The following is a 15,597-nucleotide window of genomic DNA, read 5'->3' as shown; positions in this document are numbered from 1 at the left end:
TATAGTTTGTGTCTCGGTCTTGGTTTAGATTATATAGTACGATGTATATCATTTGCCGATCTGATTTGACCATTCTCAACTACTATATATATAGTTCACACAATTTAATCCTCTACTACCTCCATACACAGGCCTTCTACTCTTCCCCAAAACCAATGAAAACATCTGAAACGAGCCAGCTCGTCCCAGCAAAATATCAAATTTACCCTCGCATAGCCCCCAACCAACCTTCCGAGGCTATGCTCACCACAGCACAACCCAGTACAATACAAAGCCCAGCACAGCTGAACTCCACCACCCAATCTAGAACCCCCCACTGAGAGAACCTACAACTTCACGACCCTCGGATCCGTAAACACTACCTCCTCCAACCACCAGGCAATCATCTCATTCACCTCCGCAGGCTGCTCCCACAGCGCCCAATGCGACGTATTAACCTGCTTGAACGTCAAGTGCGGGATTGTCTTCGTCATGCCGCGGCCCAGACGAGGCGGGAGGGCGGCATCCCGGAGCGCCTGGATGAAGAGCACGGGCGCCGTGATGCGTTGGTCTAAGATCGAGAGCTCTTCTTTGTAGTTGATTTCACGCGTGCGGTACCAGTTGACTTTTGGGGACCCGGGGGGTTAGTTTTGTTCGTTAGGGCCTTAGGGGAGGATAGAGAGGGGAACGTACAGGGAGCGTGAAGTCCGTGGCGCGAGAATTCTGTGGCGTAGTATTCGAGTTCCTATATTGTTCTCTGGTTAGTACCGTATCTATTGCCTACATAGGACTTCGTCCTATGTAATGGGAATTTCCCTCCTCCCAGCTTCCAGGGAAAAGCAACAACAAAAGGGAAGGGCAAAGAACGAACCTCCTCACTCAACAACCTCGACGGCAAAATCCTCTCCATCCGCTCAACGGAAATGCCTAGCTCCGCGTCCCAAACGAACTCCTTCTCCGGAGTGCGCCCGCCATACAGCGCCGAGAGAAACTTCTTAATGCCGTCCTTCGAGCGCGTCGGCTCTTCTAGCTCCCCGCTGCTGAACTGCAGCTGATACGAGAAGTGCGGCGCCACTTTCTTCACCATTTCCTCGAGCGGGAAGAATTTCTTCTGCGGCGGCGCGTACGGCACGCACACGGTGAAGAGGTGCGAGACGAAATCGGGGTGCCAGAGGGCGACTCGGTAGGCGAGGGCGGCGCCCCTGGTCGGGGATTAGTTTGGTTGTCGCGAAGACTGAGGGATTCGAAGGCAAAGGACGTACCAATCATGACCGCCGAGAATGATCTGCGATGCTCCGAGTTGAGATCCTAGTTCCCTGATGTCGTCGGCGCAGCTTTTATGTGAATACAAGGCGATGTTTTCTGGGGCATCCTATTCCGTCTCTTAGCAGATCTCCGTTTAAAAATGTCAGGGAACCTCACTGTTCGTCCATATCCTAAGCAATCCGGCGCAACAACTCGCAGGCCCATCCGTCTTAACATGGGGATCTGGTATCGCCATCCCATCGACAAGTCGGGGAAGCCATGAAGCTGGATAGAATGAGCTCAAGGGTTCTTCAGAGTGAACTTAAAATGACAGGCTGGCTTTCATTTTTCTTTCTTTTCTAGAAAGTTCATCTGAGCCTTCGGGACTCCACGCACAAGAAAAATAGTCGCTCTGTAATTGCCCGACTCGGGCTCGCTGTAGAGATAGCCTAGAGATATATATTAGCTCGAGTTCATTTCTGTGACACCGGCTACTAGGATGCTTTAAAACACAACTTCAAGTCGATTGTTCTGGAAAACAACTTCCTGGGCATAAAAGCATCACCGCTACGTACCGTAATTCTTGCCATTCAGACTGGCAGAACGCCGCTCGACCCGCGGATCATCGAATACCGAGATCTTGTCAACGGACATGATGGCAATGCAAAGCGTGCATGCAATACCGTCGACAACGAGGGGACAAATGACCAAAAATTAAATCCTAAATCCCGATCGACCGAGGGATTATTTACTGGGGAAGATCCACGGATGCATACCGACTTTCTTTTTATTTATAGAGCTCCTCTTCCCCGCCAGCTGTCCATCACGTGAAGAACCCACGGATGGGGAAAAACAGCAAAAAACAGGAGAAAAACGAGGCTACGAAGCTACGAGATTGGGCACTAGTACGGAGTAGTACGATTTCATTCCGTGGATGCTGGGAACGAGCAGTCCAAGTTTTGGACGGTCGTTCTGGTGAAGAGGACAGGCCATTTTGGATTTGTAGTGTCGTCAGCGCCCTCTCGTCCTGCCGAAGTGCCTCGGCTTCTCCGGATATTCGATCTGCAGTCTCCTCTCGTCGTCATACTCCGTGCATGCATGATACATTCTCCAACGTCAAGTAGTGGCTAGAGGACAGACTGATTAAGAGATAAATAGAAAGAAATTGAAGATTTGGAAAGAAATTCGCCATGCAGTTAATAAATCACAGTATCCTCCTGGTCTTCGACCACTTCGCCGCCGTCGTCTTCATGGCCTCGGTGCACGTCTGAGTGCTCGTGGTGGACGGGAACATTGTCATTAGGAGGTGGAACGTCAGTTGGGGCTTCTTCGGTGCTCTTTTCATGCTGAGCTTCAGCCTCTGCCGTGTGCGAGACTTCATGTGTTGTCTCCTTAGACTCTTTCCCATCCGTCTCTGCCTCTGTCCTGCTCTCGGGCGCCGGAGCCGGTTCAGAGTTTCCTTCTTGCGTTGGCTCGGGCTGTTCCTGCTGTTTTTCTTGCTCTTGAGGATGTTCCTCTTGCTGAGGCGGATGGCGCGCCTCGAATTCCGCCACCTCGCGAGAAATAGTAGCCTCTGCATCCTCAATCTGGTCTCGTATGATCGCATGGTCGTCCGGACGAAGTTGCCACGGCTTGTAGTACTGCAGACACGTTAGATCAACTTAGCCCATAGACGCAAAACAGCAAGACAAACATACCAAGACCGGCTCAGCTCTCGTCTTCAAGAAATGAGCCATAGCCAGCAAATTCGAGTGGCGCGTCCGCATCTACATTCAGCCGTCAGCATCGTCGCTTTCTCTTCACACCACCCCCGGCCAAACTCACCGATTCCTCATCATATAGCCTCTGCTCCTTCTTGCGAATCGCCGCCCGCTCTCCGCGCCTCTTCTTCTTCAACTCATCGTACTCCTCATCCTGCAGCTTCAACTTATCCTTCTGCTTCCGCTCGATATCCGCGCGGCGCCTTTGAGCTGCCGTGTTCGAGCTCTGCGACAGCGTCCCCAGCAAGCCACCGAATAACCGCTGTCCGCGCTTGCGTTCCTCGTCGCGCCCAGCGGGCCGGGTGGGTTTCCGATCCGGTTTCCGCTCTGCGTCCGGCGACGACTGTTTGCGGTCTGAGACGGACGGGCGGCGATCGTGGTGATCGTCCTGCGTGGTCGTGCTGCTGAGTCGGCGTCGTTTGTGATCGGGGTCCGGGTTCGAGATGGATGATTGTCGCCGCTTGACGCCTGCTTCCGGGGATGATATCACGTTCTCCGGTTCGGGCAATGCCACGGCGGAGGCGAGAGAGCTAGCATGGGGAAGGAAGTATCGATTAGCGGATATTTCTAGATAGGGAACTGGATTCTGGATTAAAGTACGCACCCTTCCGCCATATCTGTGAGATTAGGTAGTTTACCTAGGGACCTGAGCTGTCCCGAGGGATTCAACACGAAAAGAAAAGCGAAAAAACGAAATTAGGATTAAGACCGAAGACACGCGTCGATAAGATCAAACAAACACCCCAAAGAAGCAATCATTCACTCATCACTCATCAGCCCGAAGGAACTCGCTCGACTGGCAAAGAAACCATCCGTCGCGATCTGAACGGCGGGACTTCGACCGTCCCCGCACGGACCATCGCCCGATCTGGCGCCAAAAGCCGTGGAATCTTCTGCTGTTCTTCCGCCTCTTCACCGTTAACTCCCTTGACTCTAGACCACGCAGGTTGCCAGACCACGCTTACAAATTATTTCCTTCTTTTTCTGTATTTGCCTCCTTCTCTGATTTTCGCTACTTATCGCAAGAGAGACAGCCTGCGGTCCCGACCTTCGCGAAATTCGAGCTCCCTCTCCCCCGTTTGCGCGCCACATTCAATCCAGTCCCAACTCCCCCGTTGACAGTTACCATCTAATCAATCATGTCTCGCCATCACCCCGATCTCGTCATGTGCCGTAAGCAGCCGGGCATCTCGATCGGCCGCCTGTGTGACAAGTGTGATGGCAAATGCCCCGTCTGCGATTCCTACGTGCGCCCCACGACCCTGGTGCGGATCTGCGACGAGTGCTCGTTTGGCAACTACCAGAACAAGTGCATCGTGTGCGGCGGCGAGGGGATCAGTGATGCGTTCTACTGCTTCGAGTGTACGCGCCTCGAGAAGGACCGGGACGGGTGTCCGAAGATTATCAATCTGGGAAGTTCGAGGACGGATTTATTCTACCAGAAGAAAAGTTTTCGAAATCATTGACCGTGAGCTTATGGTGGGCTTGGTGTTTCTACATACAGGCCCTGGTTTGTTGGTGCTCTGTGGAATGCTGGCCGGTCGTTTGTTTTAATGTTGGAATCTTGAGCCCCGAAACGACTGGTTTGCATTTCTACGATCCTGGTCCGATGTCGATCGGAGAGTCTTGAATGAGTGGGAACTGAAACTACAAAAGAAGAGCTGTGTATGATGCAGATGAAAGAGTTGTGCTGTCATAGGGAAATCCGCAAGGCGTCACGGATTTACCGGCCGGGTCGTTTCGGTCTCGCGAATCCTCGCTGGGGCCCGTTATTCTGGGGAGGGTTGACCTCCTCGTGCAGCCTGTCGCCCGAAACCTCATCCGCCGAAGACGCTTCGATCTACAATGTTTCACCGTTAATATCCGAACCTCTCCAATCAAATGTCTGCTCCAGATTCTGCAATTCCGTACCTTCTTGGAAATCTTCAAGCCCTGGTCCTCGGCGACTTGAAGGGCGTACAATCGAGAACTGGCGTATAGCATGCGCTCCTTGATCGACGAGCCGGACGGGCAGGTATAGATGAAGACCACTGCCTCGGAGTCGGGATAGTGGTAGAATGTATATCGTGGCGAAGAGGTGGAGATCTGTTCCTGGACGGCGTTGGGGTCGATGCCGGATCCCGCGCCACCCAGTCTGAAGGTCTCCTTGGGAATGTCAATGACCTTTAACAAAATCCATAGGAGTTAGCCATCTGAATCAATATTTCCAACCAATTTTCCGAAGAAATTGTCCTCCTTTCTAGGACGGTCCAGAAACATACCAATTGCACCAGCCCGCCCTGCTGCAGCGACTTCAGCGCCTCCTTAGCATCCTCGTCGACCGGCATCTGCAATGCCCGGTTTCCAGATCCAAAGGGACTAGATCCTCCATTTCCTCGAGCAAAGGAGCCTCCGATTCCAATATCCCTGCTCGGCGTCCCGTTCCTCGCCTCCTCTTCCGCTCTCCGCACCGCCTCCAACTCCCGCTCCTTCTCCCCCATGAGCTCCTCACGCTGAACCCCCGAGCCCGATCCGTTCTTCTCCGCATCGCGCTCCTTCCAGGCACTCTCGCCCACGACCTCGTCCTCCTCCGTGGCGAAGATCGTCGACGCGAACTTCTCCGTACCGAGCTCTCGCGCCAGCGTCGCCCGGGTTGAGGCGAAGAGGGTCTTGGCCCGCACGCCGGCGTTGGAGGGGATGTAGGTTAGGGCGATGAGGGAGGAGGAGCCGGCCTCGGGACGGCGCAGGAGCAGGTAAATGGGTGTTTTGGGTTCGAGGACGGAGGACAATTGTGAAAGAGAGGGGTAGAAGGCATTGGGGGCGGAGAAGGGAATAGGGGACAAAGGGGCCAGGCTCTCGTTTGTGATTGTCACGGGGAGGCAGAAGAGCGACGAGTCGGAGGTGAACCGGTTAAAGGCATTTTGGAGCTCCGAGGAGACTGTATTTATGGATTATATTAGAACGAGTTTGGGGAATAAATGCGTTTGAGGCTGGAGTATTGGGTATGGGTGCGGGTATGGGTATGGCGGGGATAACAAGAGGGGGAAAGGGAAAGGGGAAAGGCAAGATCAGTCGGTGTGCGAGCTCCTGCAGGAACAGCCATCGTTAAACTCACCGGAGATTCCCGACTGCATCTTGAAGTATGCACCTGCGGAATGCCTGGTGCCTTGAAGAGGTGGCTTGTTCAAGTGGTTGTTGGTCTCGTTGGGAACTGCGGAGGAACGACGGGAAGCGGTGTGTTTGGCGTGTTTGACGTGTTTGTTGTTGGTGGGGTTTGCATGTGCTGCCTCAGGCCACACGGCTTACAGTTCCTCGTCGGGAATCGTCCGACCATCTTGCCTTCTCTTCTCTCTTCAGTCGACAGGAAAATTGTCTGGATTCTCACAGTTCTCTAAACATAGGAAAGGTGGTATTCAAAAACCAAATGAAACGAAAATAAAAGATATTTACAATCCACTCGCTAATGGATTTCATCCGTGCGGCTTTCTAACCAGACAGACAAGAGGCCCCCAAAAATGATCAATATACCCAACAATAACAATATGTACTGACGATGCAGAGATCGCAAGTCGCAATTGGAAACGCCACCATGCTCATGGTATCAAATGCTTTCGAGAGAACACGCAGCGGCCATTTTCTTCACGGAGAGTGAATCCAGGCGAATTTATTCCTCATACTTGCCGCCCACCAGGCTCCATTTCGAGGCCTCCAGCTTGCCCTTCAGGTACTCGTACACGGTGAAGGTGACAGCCTGGCCGGGCGCGACTCTCATCACACGGGGCGTGATACCCTTATAGAAAGCGCGCGCGCCTTCCTGCTTGAACATGTCCTTGCCGATGACCAGGATGCGCGTGACGGCGGACTGGCCAGGCTCGGCACGCGTCTTCTGCAATCTCGTCTTGATGGTGTCAATGGGGGCGTTGGAGAAGGGTCCGACGGCACCGGAGATCAGTCCGATCAGGGTCGTCTGGTACGACGGGAGCTGGCTGTTGTTGTATTCGGGCTGGTACCTTTGCAGTGCCGCCTTCAGCTCGGTGTATGCGGTGAAGTTGGCCGCCTGGTTGGTTCCTTGTCGCAGCGCGGTCAGCGAGACACCGCGGTACAGAGTGCTGAACCCTTCTTCCTTGATGACGGTGAAGAGAGCATGCGGGGCGCTGCGGTACTTGGGCGTATCGAGGGGATCTGCCAGACTGTGATGCTGCGCTTGCAGGCGAATCTTCACGACTTCCATGGGGTTCACGACGGCCACGGCTTCCGTCACACCAGCGGCAAGACCGGCTGTTTGGGAGACATAAGGTTAGCGTGGCTAGGTAAAGGTATAGACGTGGAATTGAGCAACCTACCAAGGAAGGTGGCTTTGCTGGTGACTGCGCCAGTCTCCTTGTCCGAAAGCATTTGCTTATATTGCTCATAGGAGGTGAACCGGATGGCCATCTTCGGAATGATACCTCCCAGCACGGCTCCCAGACCCTTGTACAGACCCAATGCGGTTTCTTTCTTCACGATGTCGACACCAGTGGTGACGAAGCCCCGGGGTTTCATCTGTCGCGATAGGTGTTAGTCCGAGCTCAGCCAAGGACCATACATTGAGAGGTCACTTACACCCGGAGCTCTCGCGCGTCGCGACAACTGCATTCGGACCTTAATGGTATCTAAGGGATGGCACACGAGCGCCTCCATCATACCAGCACCGCCACCAGCTAGGTAACACATGTTAGCGACGTGCACAGTTTGCCAATCCGGCGAGAGAAATAAGGCCTACCGATCAGGTTGACGGCCGGCGAAGTCGTCTTCTTGCCATTGCCTCCTTTTGCAGACATGATTGCGGATTGTGGTTATTCCAAAGAAACAGACGAGATGAGTCAATTGGTATTGGAAGCGTTGCGATGACGATGCGAAGCCACCAATGCGCCGGCACGTGCAGGGGTCCGAGGAGAAGCGAGAGCGAAGGACGGAGCCAGAGAGATACAAAAGAGAGAAAGATGGCAGACAAGACAACTTCCAAAAAGGCCGGAAGAGCTCTTTTCTTAATGCGCAGGCAAGACAGAACGAGGACGATATCGGACCTTCACAGGCGATCCAGACGGACGGGGAGATACGGAAGTATAAAAGCTACGTCCCTCGGCTGGACCTAGGGTATTTAAATCGGCAGAGGGAGGAGGGCTCAGGTCAGCCGGGGCTGGCAGCAGAACCAAAAACGAATGGAATAAATTTAATTCTCGGGAACGAGGATCATCGAGTGCACGGCTCGGTCCAAGTGGCGGGTTTTGACTTTTACGGCCATGGGGTGGGTGGGCATTAATATTCGTTCTTAATCGTAGTAGAACTGCGGGAGCTGGCGTGGAGACACGGCGATGACGGGGAAGCGGAGGACGCTGGACGAGCGGAAGCGCCGCTTTCGATGCTCTCACAGCCGAACGGAGATCTGGAGCATTCGCCCGTGGGATCGAGATGAGATGCCTAGTCGGTGATATCCTGGGAAGATTCTACCCCGCGCTTCACTCTTTCTCTCGATTTAATCTATCCTCTCTCTTCATCTGCCATCTCTCCGCATTCCCCATACCGGACTGCTAACATCTACTAGTATACATTCCCCCCGGTGCAGCCACAGCCCGACGCCGTCGGCACACGCGTGGTTCCCTCCCCGGCGTGACCTCATCGACTCCCGGACTGTACCAAGGGACTCTTCACATGCCGGTCCCCATTTCTTCGTCATCAGGCAGCGACGGCGTGTCTGCTAGCCAAGGAGAGAGTCTCTGCAGAAGGAGAATGCGGAGAGGGAGCCATGACGCGGGAGAAGCCGGGCCAAGAAATGGTCTTCGTTCAGCCGAGGCTTTTTCCTCTCTGGGCTCTGCCGACGCCCACGGTTATCCTCGTCTTTGCTCAGGTGTCTTGTGATGGGTCGAGTGCTTCTGACTCATCGCTGGCTTGCACTTGACGAGGAGTGTGATGAACTGATCTTCTAGATGCTATAGCTGCTGTTTTAGGGCATGTGAATCTACTCCGTACTAACGACTAGTATTATCTACTAGTATGCACGCACCCGACCTGCACGGTTTATCCTTTATCCACGCCTCTTGACCTTTTTTCCACTACGACCTACCTTGAGGTCGCGTGCTGAAGGCTTATCCGTCAGGAGAGTTTACTGCGCTATTTGGAATGGGGAATGCAGCTAGCTAATTCGCATCCGACATGGGAAATTTCCACTGACGTGTCGAGCGCAATTGGGTATTCGAAGATCGCTCTCCCTCGCTAGATTTCACTGACCACGGAAGCTTTTATACGTTCTAGACTCGCATCGGCTGGGGACGCATTAAAATATCACAGGAACTGAAGCTCGCTGCCACTACTTATTGGAGAAGATACTTCGATGAGACGATTCCTTTCTCGCAAACAAGTTTCATTCTCTCCTATAGATTTCGGCTCTGAGGAGAGCTCTGATCGCTAAAGACTGGCCCAGGAGGCTGCAGGACGGCGTGCTAGAAACAAAATGATAATTAAGTAGCTATTGATTGCTACTACATGCGCAAAAAAAAAAAAAAAATCAAGAAACAACCAGTTCGAGATTAGTTTGAGACCTGCTCAATATTAAGCCTTTGTATTTGCAAAGGCGTCATGTTCTGCGTCCACGCCATGCACTTGCGTCCTATATACAGAAATATAATCAGAGGGATATATACTACTGAGCCGTCGCCAAGGCTAATCTGAATGAGAATGGAGGGCGCCCACCTTGTAGGGTTCTCAGAGCCCTGCACGCATCACATCCTCTGGGGAAACACGACCTCTGTATTCCTGAATCGTGCGCATATTTTCCATATCGTACTTTAAATAGCCGCATCCACCCGTGGCGCACTGAAATAGTATCGATCTGGGAATGATCGCGTCTTTCCCAGCCAGTATCCTTCTGCTGAGTTGCGTGCCATGGTCACAATAGCAGGTAGGGTTGTTTATCAACACACCGCGCATATCCCCGAAGGAAAGGAAGGCTCCGCAGGAGGGACAGACATAGTATGGTCTACCTGCATTGCCGTTTTCATTGTCGGATCTGCAGATGCGTTGGATAGCGGGCACGTTGCATTTTTTGCAGATAGGTGGATCTATAATCGCAAAATGAGGTTGGGTCGGGTCGGCAACAAAAGATTGACTGGGCACTCTCATGATGGTATCTTTTGAGGCAACATGGTATACCTTTCTTGAACTGACACAGCTCAAGCTATACCCAAGGACTCATGGGAGAGGGGTGGAAATTACTAGATGTAAGGTAGATGACGAGGTGATGATGGTCGAAACACTTTGTTATGTCGTCACATCAATTGGCTCGGAATAGAGGTGACTTATAGATCTATACTATTCCTCAATGCGGAGCCAAAAAGAGAATCTCCGGCTTTGCAGCTTCTAGATGTTAGGGACACGGCATAAACGAGCAAAAGCAAAGTGATGGGAGACTTGGAATGAATAGTGGAACAGACCATGGAGAAGAGACGGAAAAGCTCATGTGGACTCTTTATCACAGCTGCCTTCTGCAGTCCTGCTCAACAAGATACCAGATGTTCGACCATGTGACCCGGCCCCTCGAGTTGTTTACTGGAGGTCTCCGACATTTGATCCAACTCTGTCGGCTTTATAAGAACCGACAAGGCAGTCATTGGTCTCAGCTTTTGAACCAAGTCCATCCTTGCCCACATCACAGGCATCATACTTGACCACGATCTCAATGACCTCTATACTGTCTCCGCAAGCTGCTCAAGCGGACTCCACGCGAATCACGCATGCCCGCGTGGTGGCCCACACTGTCGATAAATCCAAACCTAAGGCCAGAGAAAACCATTGGTCGATCTACCTGCTTCATCAAGACGGCAAATCGTCCACTCGCATCAACATACGGGCTGAAAATGGAAAGCAGACTGGGCTGCTAGAGTGGACCCAACATGACTACACTAAAGCTACTTCTGCCGTCATTTACTTGGAATATGAAGCTTTAGAAGGAGTCACGGTGTCATCCGTCGCGCATGTCATCTATCGACTTGGCCGCGACACACATATGATGGCAGAGGGAGGTAGCCGGGCGTGGGTGTAAGTTCCAAGGGCCGTTCAGGATCGATTTCATACTGATTTGTCGAGCAGGTATTATATCATAGACGACCTCGCGCAGAACAGCTGTATCAGCCCATCTTCTCCCTACCATCTTTGGCCTAATCTCTCGTTTTTGTACCTCAGGGATGAGTCGGACACGGATCACCGCAAGTCCTCTTAAACCTTCCAACAATGCAAGATGCATATGTCGATCAAGAAGCTTATTTGATGAAGCCAAGTCATCGATTGGTGGCGACTGACCCTCTGAGTATCTATTACTCGCTTCGCAAGCACTTGTGGAATATGATTAGCCAGCTCTATACATTAGTGGTTGTATGCCAGGATATCTATCTTCATCTGTCTTCGCTGGGAATACTTGTATGTAGGCACATATCTTGTTATTATTAGTAGTCGTCAGAGAGCGAATGAACTGAGTGTGTCTGAATAGTGTGGACAGAAGTAGGAGTAGGAATGTAATTGTTGAAGATCGGCAGTCCTCAGTAGATTGTCTCTTATCACCCGCTAAACCCGATCCGTCCACCAAGAATGGTGCCTGTCGCATCAGGCCGGCCATTTGGTGCATTATAAACGACTCGAGTTCGTTTTAACAGGGAGAATAAACAGGCTGATCGAATTCCCGTCCGTCCGGTCGTGACCAATGAGTTGATGTTTGGATGATCGCCCTCAGCGTCGCCAAACAACCCTCATCGATCATTCGTCATATCGGCGGTCTATCAGAACATCGGATTTGATCCGATCATTTCTTTTAAACCCGTCGCTGCGCTAGCATGGCGACCTTGTGTCAATCGGTCATCCGCAGGGATGACCTCGCCTGCACGCTCTCGAATCGCGAGAAGCCATCGCCGTATCTATACCAAATAAATATCTAAGGTGTCTTCATGTCAATGTCGCAATTGTCACCAGTCCGTCGCCGAGAAGCAACGCCATGGGCTCCCAAAACGCCCCAGATATCGACATCAACCCTTCAACCCAAACCACCCCCGACAGTCCAAACACCACCACACCACCACACAACAAGCTAACACAGCTCCTCAAATCCACCGTCCTCTTCATCCTCCACCAATGGCTCCTCATCGGCATGGGCGTCGCCTGCGTCCTGGCCTACTACTTCCCCAATGTCGCCAAACACGGCGGCGTCATCCGCTCCGAGTACAGCATCCTGTACGGCGCCATGGCGCTCATCTTCCTAGTCTCGGGGCTCAGCATCCCGCGCCAGAAGCTCTTCCTGCACATGCTCAACTGGCGCCTGCATCTGCTCGTCCAGGTCGTCTCCTTCCTCTTCATCCCCGCCCTGATGCTCGCCGTCGTGCACGCCATCCTGGCCGGTGACCCGAGCGGCCATATCGACCGCGCCCTCCTGGCGGGGTACATTTTCACCGCGTGCATCCCCACCACGATCGCGTCGAATGTGGTCATGACGCGCTCGGCGGGCGGAGACGACGCCGCGGCGCTGGTGGAGGTGCTGATTGCGAATTTCCTGGGCCCGTTCGTCACCGCCGCGTGGACGGTTACTGTGCTGCCGGATCGCGAGGAGTTTGATATCTGGAGGGACGGCGACGGCGATCTGAAGGATATGTATCGTGATGTGTTCAAGCAGTTGGGGCTCAGTGTGCTGCTGCCTCTGGTCGTGGGCCAATTGGTGCGTTGGACTTGGCCTGATCCCACGGCTAGGATTTTGCAGCGGTATCGTATCCCGAAGATCGGGACTGTTTGTATGCTGTTGCTGGTTTGGTATGTCCCCTCCGTCCCCTATTTCAGGACCAGTACAACCAGTAAACTGTGTCCACTAACCCAATAAAAGGACGACATTCTCATCCTGCTTCGCCACCGGCGCCCTCCAAACGCTCTCCACGCGAAGCATCATCTTCGTCGTCTTCTTCAATATAGCCCTGTACATCTTCCTCACAGGCGTCTGCTTCGTTCTGTGTCGGCCGCCTCGCGTCCTTAGCTCGCTCGGTTTCGGAACCTCGCATGTCTTCAAGCGCATCTCGGCAGAGGAGACCATCGCCGTTTGCTTCTGCGGTCCGGCGAAGAGTACGGCCCTCGGCATCCCCCTGCTCTATGCTATGTGGACGCCGGTGGATCTGTTCGTGAAGGCGAAGACGTCCGTGCCAGTGTTGTTGTATACCACGGAGCAGATTTGTATTGCGCATTTCTTTGTGCATGTGTTGCGGAAGTGGAGGGGGAGGGTGCTTGAGATGGAGGAGAGAGAGAAGGGGAGAGAAGGAGGGCCGGAAGGGGTGGTTTGATTTGGGTGTTTTCAAATATGAATATTGGTATAAGTATGGTTATGGTTATGACGGGATGTGTTAAAAATTTCTGGGTCCTGCGGATGCTATTCTAAGGATTCATTCACATGCGAACATTGTACAGAGAATTGGGAAAGAGAAAGAATACTCCTATGTAGCATGTTGACCTGCAAACCAGTCTAGAACATATAAGGGTGATAATGATAATGATGATGATAATGACCATGCCAAAATTCGGATCATAGCTTGGGCTATTTCCGAGTGTTCAAAGAAAGAGAAAAAGAAAAGAAAACACGTTAAATATAGCTCACTTTCACGCCCATGCCGATAGTCCCCTTGACCTTCTGCCATCCAGACCCGGTGATTCTCCGGATCCGCTCCCGTACGTTCTCTCGGCTCAGCGCCACGATCAACCCGAGCATGAATAATAGCGTGCGAGCAAAAGAGAGGGGATTCCCGGCAACGGTCTTGGAGATATATTGCAGAAGGTTGCGCAGGACATTCGTCAGCGCTCGTGATTGTTTGGCACGGGACTCGGGCTTCTCGGGGCGTTTCACGTTCTTCGAGCCAGGCGGCGAGAAGGCCGTTCGTGACGAGCCACTGCCCTTGCTGCTGCTCTGCTTTCCCCGTGCCTTGGGACTGCCGTTCGGGTTAGGCTTCTCAATGCCGTAGTCCACTTCGCTGTGATTGCGATCGTGGCTCTTCTGTGCGCTTTCTGCAGCAGCGGCCTCTTCCGCTCGCTCGCGCTCGGCTTCGCGCATCTGTCGCTCCATCTCGGCATCTTTTTCTCGCTGGAGCGCCGCGGCGCGGAGCTCGCCTTGCTCCCGCTCCTCCTTGAGCCCGTCGAGGGTCTGTAGAAAGAGTTCTTTGCGCTCTTCATCGAGGACCTCGCTCAGGTTGATGAATTCACTGGCGTAGTCCCATTCCTCGTTGCGGGGAAGCACGTGGAGCGTAAACAGTTCGATGATCCTGACTCGAGCGGCAAGATCTTTCGGAGTGTCGGTGCCACCGTTCGGGAGCGGTCGTTGCTGCGAGCCATTCGGGGAGTTGCGCATGTGCTCTGCGATATCTAGGTTCGGCTGCCCGTACGAGGAGAGGTAGGTTTCAAGCCGTTGCTGGTTCAGCGTTTGCGAGGGCGAGTGGTTTAATAATAATGTGGCTCTGTCGAAGCGCTGCGTTAGCTAGCTACTTGGGGGATGATATCACAGGAGTCAACTCACAGATTGTATACTACCTCTGCATCTACCGACCCCTCTAGACCTTTGTAGCCGGTTTGAACAACAGTCTCCCAGATCTCTCCCTCGCGTACCTTGGACGAAATCGCCTTCCATTCTTTCTGACCGAATAATTGTTTCCCCTCCTCGGGCCCCAAGTCAAGTATGGTGCTCAGGAGAGTGATGTATAGATTCCACACTTTGATCCTCCACGTGGCGGGGGCGGTCGCAATCGGCGCCGTGGAGTCGTCGCCATTGGAATACTGCTGATCCTCGGCCGGCCGGTTGACAGTAATGACGGGCTCCAGGGCCGTCAGCGACTCTTGTAGTCGGCGTGTTAGATAGAGCTGGGAGGCTTTCTTGTATGTTTTGGAGCAGAGTTTCGAGGGCGAAAGGGACGATGTGGAGGACGCGAGTTGCGACTGAGATGCTGACATATTGTCGGCCATTGTTTCACCGCCAGCGAGCGGAAGAGGAATGTGATGAATCAATCGGGAGTAATTACCGAGACACTGGAATGCTCGGGGAGGTCGAATCGGAATTGGGATGATGAACCACGAGAGCGAGCAATGCGAGTGCGGAGGAGGTTGGAGGAGACGGCGTTGACACTAAAGTCGGGGTTCGATTTCCCTCGGCTCGGCCGTTCTGGATCGACGGGTGATGTCACGGGACATTGAACGACAAGCGACAATGGGCTCATTCTTTGACACCTCCCACTCTCGCGACGAAAATGAACACTCGAGAGAATTTAACCCAAAGGCATGATGCTGGTGTACATCCGCTGGGATTCAACCCCTTTAGTCCGGTAGGAGGCAAGCAAAGTGAATTACTGGATCCGATGATTCCAGGACTACCCCGGAGGTATCTTCCTCTCAATATGTAATAGTTCATCATCAACCAGCTACTCCGACTAACCAGTTTCTCAGATGGCCACTGCTCTTAGCTTGCTGCATATTGTACTTGAGATATTCACTTAGTACACCTATCGATTGTCTTTGGTGAATGGTCAACCAACTACTACATGAAGGAGCTCGATATCATATTCTCGGTCTTTTGAGTTTTAAAGCATGGAGGAAG

The 15,597-nt window shown here is 52.8% G+C and overlaps 8 protein-coding genes across 8 annotated transcripts; 3 read left to right on the top strand and 5 right to left on the bottom strand.

Annotated features, from left to right (window-relative positions):
* Positions 1-88: 88 nt before the first annotated feature.
* Positions 89-1,878, bottom strand: P170DRAFT_464192 (alpha/beta fold hydrolase; the record flags this gene model as incomplete). The annotated part of the gene is made up of 7 exons (XM_024852224.1): positions 89-604; positions 673-724; positions 851-1,181; positions 1,242-1,351; positions 1,402-1,509; positions 1,621-1,673; positions 1,800-1,878. 7 exons carry the CDS (start codon positions 1,876-1,878, stop codon positions 327-329), a joined length of 1,011 nt encoding a protein of 336 aa, XP_024706529.1. The 3' UTR covers positions 89-326.
* A 263-nt stretch (positions 1,879-2,141) lies between these two features.
* On the bottom strand, positions 2,142-3,776 carry P170DRAFT_509248 (pinin family protein). The gene is made up of 4 exons (XM_024854654.1): positions 3,589-3,776; positions 3,049-3,514; positions 2,922-2,990; positions 2,142-2,864 (listed from the first exon to the last, which is right to left on the bottom strand). The coding sequence occupies exons 1-4, from the start codon at positions 3,597-3,599 to the stop codon at positions 2,421-2,423; spliced, it is 990 nt and encodes a 329-aa protein (XP_024706528.1). The 5' UTR covers positions 3,600-3,776; the 3' UTR covers positions 2,142-2,420.
* A 347-nt stretch (positions 3,777-4,123) lies between these two features.
* On the top strand, positions 4,124-4,450 carry P170DRAFT_354384 (PHF5 family protein; the record flags this gene model as incomplete). Its single annotated transcript, XM_024844029.1, has 1 exon — positions 4,124-4,450. One exon carries the CDS (start codon positions 4,124-4,126, stop codon positions 4,448-4,450), a length of 327 nt encoding a protein of 108 aa, XP_024706527.1.
* Positions 4,451-4,707: 257 nt separating this feature from the next.
* P170DRAFT_406961 (twinfilin) lies at positions 4,708-6,167 on the bottom strand (the record flags this gene model as incomplete). The annotated part of the gene is made up of 4 exons (XM_024846659.1): positions 6,079-6,167; positions 5,246-5,901; positions 4,896-5,147; positions 4,708-4,824 (listed from the first exon to the last, which is right to left on the bottom strand). Exons 1-4 carry the CDS (start codon positions 6,095-6,097, stop codon positions 4,708-4,710), a joined length of 1,044 nt encoding a protein of 347 aa, XP_024706526.1. The 5' UTR covers positions 6,098-6,167.
* A 195-nt stretch (positions 6,168-6,362) lies between these two features.
* Positions 6,363-8,202, bottom strand: P170DRAFT_436292 (putative succinate:fumarate antiporter (Acr1)). The gene is made up of 4 exons (XM_024849127.1): positions 7,726-8,202; positions 7,566-7,663; positions 7,307-7,505; positions 6,363-7,241 (listed from the first exon to the last, which is right to left on the bottom strand). Exons 1-4 carry the CDS (start codon positions 7,781-7,783, stop codon positions 6,628-6,630), a joined length of 969 nt encoding a protein of 322 aa, XP_024706525.1. The 5' UTR covers positions 7,784-8,202; the 3' UTR covers positions 6,363-6,627.
* A 2,405-nt stretch (positions 8,203-10,607) lies between these two features.
* On the top strand, positions 10,608-11,217 carry P170DRAFT_493481 (uncharacterized protein; the record flags this gene model as incomplete). The annotated part of the gene is made up of 2 exons (XM_024854047.1): positions 10,608-11,036; positions 11,088-11,217. Exons 1-2 carry the CDS (start codon positions 10,678-10,680, stop codon positions 11,215-11,217), a joined length of 489 nt encoding a protein of 162 aa, XP_024706524.1. The 5' UTR covers positions 10,608-10,677.
* A 471-nt stretch (positions 11,218-11,688) lies between these two features.
* Positions 11,689-13,496, top strand: P170DRAFT_382570 (uncharacterized protein). The gene is made up of 2 exons (XM_024845606.1): positions 11,689-12,788; positions 12,859-13,496. The coding sequence occupies exons 1-2, from the start codon at positions 11,983-11,985 to the stop codon at positions 13,304-13,306; spliced, it is 1,254 nt and encodes a 417-aa protein (XP_024706523.1). The 5' UTR covers positions 11,689-11,982; the 3' UTR covers positions 13,307-13,496.
* pex26 lies at positions 13,379-15,114 on the bottom strand. Its single transcript, XM_024851528.1, has 2 exons — positions 14,527-15,114; positions 13,379-14,467 (listed from the first exon to the last, which is right to left on the bottom strand). The coding sequence occupies exons 1-2, from the start codon at positions 14,967-14,969 to the stop codon at positions 13,603-13,605; spliced, it is 1,308 nt and encodes a 435-aa protein (XP_024706522.1). The 5' UTR covers positions 14,970-15,114; the 3' UTR covers positions 13,379-13,602.
* Positions 15,115-15,597: the final 483 nt, after the last annotated feature.

This window comes from Aspergillus steynii (assembly GCF_002849105.1).
Source record: "Aspergillus steynii IBT 23096 chromosome Unknown P170scaffold_3, whole genome shotgun sequence".
Taxonomy (NCBI): Eukaryota; Fungi; Ascomycota; class Eurotiomycetes; order Eurotiales; family Aspergillaceae; genus Aspergillus; species Aspergillus steynii.
The sequence above is the reverse complement of the archived record's forward strand: the minus strand, read 5'-3'. Positions and strand labels throughout refer to the sequence as shown.

Excerpts from the sequence above, each read along its gene's own strand:
- P170DRAFT_509248 (XM_024854654.1), bottom strand. Across the intron at positions 2,991-3,048 it reads GGCTATATGATGAGGAATCG|ATGCGGACGCGCCACTCGAA; the intron begins GTGAGTTTGGCC and ends GGCTGAATGTAG. Across the intron at positions 2,865-2,921 it reads CGAGAGCTGAGCCGGTCTTG|TACTACAAGCCGTGGCAACT; the intron begins GTATGTTTGTCT and ends ACGTGTCTGCAG.
- P170DRAFT_436292 (XM_024849127.1), bottom strand. The coding sequence starts at position 7,783 with ATGTCTGCAAAAGGAGGCAATGGCAAGAAGACGACTTCGCCGGCCGTC. Across the intron at positions 7,664-7,725 it reads GCCGGCCGTCAACCTGATCG|CTGGTGGCGGTGCTGGTATG; the intron begins GTAGGCCTTATT and ends TGTGTTACCTAG. Across the intron at positions 7,506-7,565 it reads GACGCGCGAGAGCTCCGGGT|ATGAAACCCCGGGGCTTCGT; the intron begins GTAAGTGACCTC and ends CTATCGCGACAG.
- P170DRAFT_382570 (XM_024845606.1), top strand. The coding sequence starts at position 11,983 with ATGGGCTCCCAAAACGCCCCAGATATCGACATCAACCCTTCAACCCAA. Across the intron at positions 12,789-12,858 it reads TGTATGCTGTTGCTGGTTTG|GACGACATTCTCATCCTGCT; the intron begins GTATGTCCCCTC and ends ACCCAATAAAAG.
- pex26 (XM_024851528.1), bottom strand. The coding sequence starts at position 14,969 with ATGGCCGACAATATGTCAGCATCTCAGTCGCAACTCGCGTCCTCCACA. Across the intron at positions 14,468-14,526 it reads GCAGAGGTAGTATACAATCT|AGCCACATTATTATTAAACC; the intron begins GTGAGTTGACTC and ends GCGCTTCGACAG.